Raw genomic sequence first — 9,081 nt, 5'->3', positions numbered from 1 at the left:
GTGGAGTTTCAATTGTCTAGCACTTTATGAGAATCCACAATTTTGGGGGAACTGCAGGGTCCAAGACTGGAACTGTGGTGGTGGTGGTGCTGGTGGTGGTAGTGGGGTTAGGCTCCGACTCCTAGTGACCTTAGATGTCAACCTCACAATCCTTGCTACACTTGAGCCCACAGCTAATCCATCTCGCTGGAGATCCCCCTTCTTTTTTGCTTACCCTTCACTTTACCAAACATGATATACTTCCCCAGGAACTGGTCCCTCCTGACAGTATGTCCCAAGTATTGAGAGATGAAGTCTGGCCATCTTAAGGAACATTCTGGTTGTACTTTTCAACACAGATAATTCATACTTTGACACACACACACACACACACACACCCCCAGCCAATATACGCTTATAGTACTTCGGTATAGAATATTTTCTAGGTGAGAAGAATAAAATCTAGGTATGTTACGAGCATAGAATCCCTAGATTTGCATCAGAGTAATCTGAGTCATAGTCATTTGAGTTCTAAAATGTGGTGCCATCATCCTCTCAACATGATGCCGGTAATAAATGCTTCTCTTTTCCTTTCAGGCAGCTTCTCAGGCCCCCAAAACCTGATTTGACTGATGGGAGTAATAGCTTTCAGGACATTCTTGCAAGAGCCATTTAAAAGAGAAGTCGAGGACAATGAACTCTTCTAGCTTTAAATGCCTTTCTCTTCCTTCCATGAAGTAAGGGCTATTGAGTGACTATTTTAAATGAATCCTTCCAAATGAAGGTTTTCCTTTTGGTGCTTCTCTACAATGAGCATGTGGCTTTCCAAGTTTGATAAAGTAATCATTAAGACTGTCTCTAATTAGGAAAAGCAGACCAAGCCTCTAAATTGTCCCACCTGCTGAGGTGGCTCCAGGAAGGGGACTAGGGGAAAAAAAGTAACCATGCTTAGTGATCTCAGAGGGTTCAAGAGACCGAAAACAAACAAATGGTTGGCTTGGGACTTTTTATAAAGTGAAGCTTAGGTTACTGTAAATTCCTCTGAAGAACTTTAACAGCAGTTGGGATGAACAGCCTGTAGAAATAGATTGCGACTATTAGGACTCCTTTTGCCATAGGTCGGAACTTAAGGTTCCACCTTCCTAACTACTATTGTTAAGGGAAACGTACCCAGTGAGCTTCAGAAAGGCTAAGGAGCTAATGTTCAAATTTAAAAGATTACTTCTGGTAGGACCCACCCCCTACACACATAAGATGACAACTGGTTAGTCACAGAAGCAAAGGCTATGACTAGTGAAGGTAAAGGACATTCTTGCTTGGGAGCTGACATTGAGTACTTTGATTTGGGGGTGGGGATAGGATATGGATCAACCAATCTATACCTTTGTAAAGTTACTACTCGTTAACTGTACACATTCTGCAAAAACAAAAGCACTTTCAAAAATGTTACTACTGGGCCATTAATGACCATAGAAGGAAAAACAGGCATTGGTTTTTCCTTATATTTTTATTATAATAGGCTAAGACTTTAAAAGGTTGTTATCTGAAAGTAGAACATTCCTATGAATCCCTTCATAAACCAAAATGACAAAAGTGAAGAAGCAATTGCCATTAATCTATATGGGGAAAGTTTTTGAGTATTCCAAGACTACAAAACTGATCTGCCCAATTATTATACCAAATAACACATAAACCCTAAAATAACACTACATACGAGGGGACTTGGAAAGTTCATGGAAAAATGAAAAGATAATGTAAGTTTTCTACAAACTTACGGATGCCACCTTCAATATTCAGACACAGATCACAGCTCTGGGGACTTGCTGCTGAGATGCTGAGTGGTTCCGGGGAAAGGAGCTTGGTGGCCTACTCTCTGCTGCTCGGGATACATCTTGGCTTCGTTCTTCAAAACAAACCAGTAAACTCTTTCACTTTTTGCCTCTTGTGGAAATCCTTGGTTAGTAAAAAGAGGTACTGCCATAGCTCTTTCTTAGAAGCAAAGTCATGGACGAGCAAACTTGAAACGCGGAGGCTACCTGAATGAGGAACTACAGATTTCCCACCCGCCTTCAAACCCCTTCCAAACTGTCATTTGACACTTTAGGTTAGATTTTTTTGAGGTTTATTAAGAATGATGAAATCATTCTGAACCCAAAGAGGGTGACTTTTGAGCAATTATTCTCATAGGCAGACATCTAACCATCTTCTTTAAAATAAATTTAGGGCTCTGGTTTTGGGGGCTTAGCCATAAAATACTATTACTACTTCTATACGAACTTAATGTTCTATTGCCAAACGTGACTTGCTGCTTCAAAATTTCTTGTATTTAAAGCCACTGGAAAATGAACCGCTAAATTCTAATACTTAAAATTAGCTATATAAAATTCAGTGGTGTCCAATCAGTTTCAACTCATACAGGATTTCAGAGGAGCCAACTGGTGGGTTTGTGGTCCACAGTCCAGTGCTTATCCTACAGCACCCCACCAGGAGTCCATGAAACTCAGTAGTCATTGCTGTGGTATTGTTTACCATAATGCTTAAAGGCACAATCACAAACTCACTGTTCTGCTGTTTCCATAAACATCTTTTTCTGTTAAAGCCGCCTTAGGAAATAATTGTTATAAATGTAAAATATTCTTTAAAACCTAGGAGTGGTTAGAAAGACAGACACGTCTAATGACCTGTTTTAAATTGTTATATTTCATCTCTGTGATGTGGGAACTGGGAACATGCCTTACCTGGGAATAAGTTATTGAAAAGGCTTCAGCAGTTGGACTCATTTACTACTGTATTTGAAAAACATGAAAAGAAGTCTGTTAAATTAGCATATAAATTCAAGATGACCACTCTACAGAAAAAAGTTGTCCTGAATGTAGCAGTTTGAATACAAAATACAGTATTTTATTCTCACACAACTTAATTAAAATCAACTTCAACTGACAGGAATTTTCACTGATAGGAATTATTTTGAAGTACCTTATTTCCTGAGACTACCTTGCACATAACAACAACAACAACAACAACAACCTTAAGAGTATCTGAGGTAGTTTTGTTCCTCCCCTTTGTGTCAATAAAGGATGCCAATTCTCTGGACCTGACTGTGAAGGCCACAGAAGAAAATCAACCCAACTGCTAATTACCTTCAGCAGAGCTTTAAGAACCTCCTTTAAAACTTGAGATGAAATGGTTTCAGCCTAGTTTATCACCGCCAATGGCATTTCCATGTCCAGACATGCAGGGTTAGCTTTAAACATCCTGGCTTATAAAATCCCAGCTTTACCCAAGGTAGTATTAAAATTAATAGAATTTAGGAAGTGACAATTCTAAGAACTGGACTAGCTGGGAGACCTGAGTTTTTGTAGCTTAACTACATACGGGAGATGATGTCAATACAGAGCCATTTGGGAGCTTCAAAAGGAACAAAAAGAAGAGTTGGCTATAAAATATGCTAGAATGGCAAGACGTTCACTAAAGGAAACTCCAATATATGCAAGCAAACACTACTCACACCATAACGGCTATCGTTCTGTTCTGCAAGATGGCCAGAGATTGTGATGACTTTGATTCAGAGTGTCTTCAAAGCAGTCACTTATGTTTTTTAATGTGGACAGATTAAATTCGCAGCAGCTTGAAAGGTTTGTACTTGAAAGTGGTAGTAGAAATGAAAATACACATAACACTGCACTTACAGAAAAGTAACAAGTAAACCGTCTTGTGCCAATCCCAGTCTTGACTGCCATGGGGCAAAGAACAGCAAAATGTTCAAAGCTAAGTATGTAAATATGCTTGCATCTTAAATTGATACAGTGGGGTGTGGTTGGTTTTTGTTTTTTTTTGCTAACTCACCATGAATAAGCTGGGGGTTTAAACTACATTTGCTGTAGAAACTGCAATGCATAATATATTGCATCTAATGTTGGAATCTTTGAGCTTCGTCAGGAAATTGTTAAGTACCTTTGAGTAGATTCTGAGTCATAGCGACCCTGTATAGGATTTCTAAGGAGCCGGCTGGTGAATTTGAACCACTGATTCAAAATGACCTTGCAGTCTAGTGCCTATCGTATAGCACTGCACCAGGATTACACTAGTTAATGGATTTTACCCCATATACTGTATAGATAAGGTAAAAAAAAAACAAAAAACAAAAAAACAAATTTTCGAAGCATTAAAAGATCTTCACCTAAACAACTATTAGTAAATTCAGGAATTTGTTAGTTGCCTTACATGAGGTTGAAGAGATCCAACAAGCACATCTATAATACAAAGTAAACTATGATTTTATTGTGAAATTCTCATAGATGGAAAATTGAATATTCTGTCCATTTCATTTTACAATAATCTTACCACTTATTTTTATACCATTGTATTTCAATTGCCTGTTTAGTGAAAAATAAACCTTTAATTTTTGGCTTTGTTTTCAGTTTAAATTTTTATCGTTGAATTGAAGGCCCCCACCCTAAAATGTGTTGCCCAATAGTCACATCCTAAGCTCCCATGTGAAGAATGTTTTGGCTACTACTACTTCAACAACCCCAAAGAACAAACCTTGACCGCAATCACTTTAAAATGCCAGTATTGGTGAGCGGTTTTGTTTCCCACAATAAAAACAAAACCCTAAGATCTTAATGGATATTTCCATTATGTGCAAAACTCTACCCAAATAAATATATTTCTCTCACTTAAAATTCCCACCCTGCATTTATGCTTTCGGTTAATTTTTTAGGGATTTAATTTCTAAAATTAGGACAAACAGTGAAATTTACTGCTTTCTACATCAACGTTTTAACTTTCCTCCAATTTATGCTATACAATGGCGGAGGATAAACCAGTTGACACCTGACTCAGCCTAGAAGAAGGAACACTAGCACACGTGTTAGTCTGCTTTCAGCCAGTTAGGAAGAGTGTGCTGCTGCCATTCTACCACAGGTGAGTAACAAATGTAGATAATAAATGAAGCCATTCCACATGGTTTTAGAGAAGGATAGCAATTATAGGCTAAATAGTATACATTCTAAACTTACTTGTTTTCCATACAATTTAATTTTCCTGAACCGCTAAGGCTGGTTAAATCCTGAACCGCACAGATACCTCTTCGTTTCATCAGGTACTATGTGGAAAGCATACTGGATGCGGCTCTAAGATGCCCTGGTTGCACACACAAATGGCTTGAGTATAATGCAAGGTTATAATTCCCTTTAACCATAGAATTAAAACAATATTATCACCATACAGTTGGATATTACTTCCAATAAGTACAATATTTATTAAACATATCTTCAGTTGTTTTGTTACATAGTGTGCAACAAATTACAATATTCTGCAGCCACAAATTATATGCAGAGTATGAAGAAACTATTAATCAGATAGTGTAATCTTTCCATTTATAACTCTACAGGGAAGAACTAGCAAATCAGATCTTACATATAACATCTCACTAAACTTTATGCATGGAAAGTGACAGACACTGGTAGTGCTGTTTGATACAAAATGGCTGAACTTCATCTTCAGAAGACTAAATAAACCCGACATCTAAACATGCCAATATAAACATCAAAACAAAATATATTCTAACCAACCACAGGGAAACGGTCTGATATCAGGAAAGCAACAAGGATTACACACATTATTTTATAAACCAGCACACAAAGGTTTAAAACAGTTCTGAAAATGAAGTTAGCTGTCTTGAGTCAAGGGAATAAAAAAAAAGTCAGTATTGACCATTTACAATCTCTGACCTTTGTGGAGACGGTAAGAATCTGTTGTAGTGCAGCTACATACAGTACAATTCAGGCAATTTTGTTTTTTCACTTGGGTTCAGATTGCAAATTCATTGCTGTGAGAAAAAGACGGAGGCAAATTTTAGCAGCAACCTCCACCTGACTGCTTGACTGGAGTGCTCTGAATTTTAACATTGGACTTCTCTGCACCACCAGCTGTTGCTCCAGGGCCCATCCGCTTTTTAATCTCAGCTGCCATTGTCATGAAAGACTGTTCTACATTCGTTGCATTTTTAGCACTGGTTTCCAAAAATGGAATTCCAAGGGAATCAGCAAATTCCTAAGAGAATAATAAGGCACAATTATTGGTTTTCATTTAGTTAATTTCCACCACCTGAAATGTAGAATGAGGAAGAATTGCATTTATTGGCTCCAAACAAAACATTAAGCAAATTCACAATCACTGTACTTTGGTGTATATCTGGCATGGATAATGGATGGCACGGGACGGGTAAGGCCTGAGAAATCATTTGATCTGGCTGACAAGGCAACCGCAGTTCCAGCCACCACACTGTTGTTAAGCGCTGACGAATCGGTTCTGACTCAGCCATCCTGTATAGGGTTTCCAAGGAGCACCTGGTAGATTTGAACTATGGACCCTGTGGTTCAAAGTCCAGGGCTGTTCTTACAGCACCACACCAGGAGTCCCCAGCCATCACACTGTTACTGCTAAGTGCCATGGCGTCAATTCCGACCCATAGCAACCCTGCATAGTTTCCAAGGTCCAGCTGGTGAACTTGAACTGCCAACTTTGCAGTTCAAGCCGACTTTGCCGTGCAGCACATTAACCCACAGCGGCACACCAGGACTGTTAACCATCATGTTGTTAAGTGGCACTGAGTCAGTTCTGATCCATATCGACCCTGTATAGGGTTTCCAAAAAGCAGCTGGTGAGCTTGAACCTCTGACCTTGCTGTTCAAACCAACCTTGTAGTCCAGCACATCAATTTGTAGCACCATGCACAGACTCCTAAGGGTAAGTTAATTAAATGTCTGACCAAATATAGCAGGCGAATGTTTAAGTTGATAATTTTGTATGGCCCATGAATAATGTTATAAATTTCTGCAGGAAAAAAAAGTGTCCAGATATAGATATTTAAGAAGATGGTTGTGGTAGCTGTTGACTTACTCTATATTCATACAAGATTCAAATTCGGTTTGATAAACTTTGAACATACCTTTGCTGTTGTGTAGTCTACTACTTTCTTTGTGGTCAGATCACATTTATTTCCTACCAATAATTTGTTGACATTTTCACTGGCATAACGATCAATTTCCTGCAGCCACTGTTTAACATTATTGAAGGACTCCTAAAAAGACAAGATAGGAGAATAATATCTTTCTGGACAGGGCTGCCCTAATGAAGAAGCAAGCAATTCAACAAAGTACCTTTTTTGGCCTACCACAATTAAGAGAGAAGAGCTACTAATAATGCAAAATCATCATCACTGGTGTTAGGAGATAAACGGACACAACTGTACATGTCTAAATGAGAAATCTGAAGGTGATGACTGGAGAATGAAAATACATAGTAAACTAAAACTTGGTTGGTTATATGCTGTAGAGTCAGTTCTGACTCACAGCGACCCTGTACAGGGTTTCCGAGGCTGTAAATCTTTACAGGAGCAGAAAGCCTCATCTTTCTCCCGCCGAACAGCTGGTACAACTTAGTTTATGCAAATTAAATGCAATATAAAACTTTTTTAATTTTATACATTTTTAGTTTATGAATAAGTAACTTGCTATCAGTTGCTACTAAAACTGTTAAGATGCACTTAAACAAACAGTTCCAAAACAAAGATGTTAGTTTTCTTTTCCTAATTATATTTAGAGGATAAAAAAATTCAATTTTAAAATACTTAAAATGACTATGACTTGAGATTTATTAGTACCATGTTGCTAAGGCCCACTCAATACTTCTAGTTATCTCCTAGTTAGCTATGACTGCACAGCTGAGATTTACCATGCTACAAGAAAAAATAGTCCTATTATTTCAAAGTTTATTTTTTCTTCCTTTGAACAGAAGGTGATCCTGAAATGGGCTAAATTTCTGACCAAAAGAAAAGTTATGGTCCTTGGATCACAATTCTCTACAATCCTTCTAATACCTCGTTGTTGTTATGTGTTGTGGAGTCGGTTCCAACTCATAGTGACCCTGTACAGGGTTTCCGAGGTTGTAAATCTTTACGGAAGCAGAAAGCCTCATCTTTGTCTCACGAACAGCTGGTAGTTTCGAACTGCTGACCCTGAGGTTAACAGCCCAATTCGTAATCACTATCTTCAGATATTCATTCTCCTCTTAAAATCTTTCTTCAGCTCATCTTACTCAAATACTTTACTTCTGAACCACATCCGTCATAGGCAGAAACCCCTAATCTCACATTTGGCAATTCTGACAAGTCTAATTGCCAGACAAAGTCCTAGTAATACTTGACACCAACAACGCAGTCAAACGAAATCCACAAGTGCCTACAAGTTCTTACATGAATAATCAAGGTTACTTACTGAGCAACAAATGAAACCAGAGTATCAATAGCCATTTGTTTTGACCTAGAGGTCTTTTAGATAAGGGGTAAGATCTGTTAGCTATCACTAGGAATAAGAATAATTACAAAACGAGAATTAGTCCTATTAGCTGAAGGATAGTACAACTGTCTCTTAAAAGCAAATGTAGAGAGAACAAACAAGATGGTGGAGAGGGTGGAAGTGCAGTGAGGAGCTCTGTCAGCAACAACACAGAATACCGGACGGACCAAGCAGGCTCAGGGGATGGTCCCCAAACTCTGAACCACACGTAAAGGAAATATTTCGAAGGTTGGAAGGATTACAGCTAGGGGAATTTATAATAGAAGCAAGAAATCCATTGCTTTCTAGTCCAGGATGCTCAGCTGCCCCCGGAGCCGCCATCTTGGGGAGGGAGTAAGCAGTGGAAGGATCAGAGCAGGCACATACGCCTGACAGAACCTCAGCTCTTCATTTTTTATTCTTTTGGTATCTGTTCATTGGTCTCTCATCTGCACACCTCCATTCTGGTTACTAGAGGGGGTGCTTGAACAAGTGGACAACCCACCACCAATCCCACGGGGTTCTACTACACATGTGCAAAGATCTCTTCAAAATTTTAAATGACAGTTCCCACTAAAAACCAAACGAGGAGAGAAACAAACAAGATGGCAGAATGGGTAGATGTGCAGTGAGGAGCTCTGTCACCAACAATAACACAGAATACCAGACCAAGCAGGCTCAGGTGATGGTCCCAGAACTCTGAACCACATATAAAAGAATATTTAGATGGTTGGAAAGCTTACAGCTAGGGGAATTTGTA

The 9,081-nt window shown here is 38.7% G+C and overlaps 1 protein-coding gene across 3 annotated transcripts in view; it reads right to left on the bottom strand.

Annotated features, from left to right (window-relative positions):
- Positions 1–5,218: 5,218 nt before the first annotated feature.
- Positions 5,219–9,081, bottom strand: part of RAB1A (RAB1A, member RAS oncogene family) — a 60,642-nt gene continuing 56,779 nt past the window's right edge. Inside the window, exons 5-6 of one of the 3 annotated variants that reach the window (XM_006862954.1) lie at positions 6,935–7,066; positions 5,219–6,036 (exon numbers count right to left, since the gene is read on the bottom strand). In XM_006862954.1, coding sequence (XP_006863016.1) covers positions 5,839–6,036; positions 6,935–7,066 — 330 coding nt within the window. In that variant the 3' untranslated portion in view covers positions 5,219–5,838. The remainder of the gene's footprint in view (positions 6,037–6,934; positions 7,067–9,081) is intronic. The other 2 variants (XM_006862955.1, XM_006862956.1) reach the window with 2 other exon arrangements.

This window comes from Chrysochloris asiatica, unplaced genomic scaffold, assembly GCF_000296735.1.
Source record: "Chrysochloris asiatica unplaced genomic scaffold, ChrAsi1.0 scaffold00052, whole genome shotgun sequence".
NCBI classification, from domain to species: Eukaryota; Metazoa; Chordata; class Mammalia; order Afrosoricida; family Chrysochloridae; genus Chrysochloris; species Chrysochloris asiatica.
Note: the sequence above shows the minus strand (reverse complement) of the source record. Positions and strands in the feature narration are given on the sequence as shown.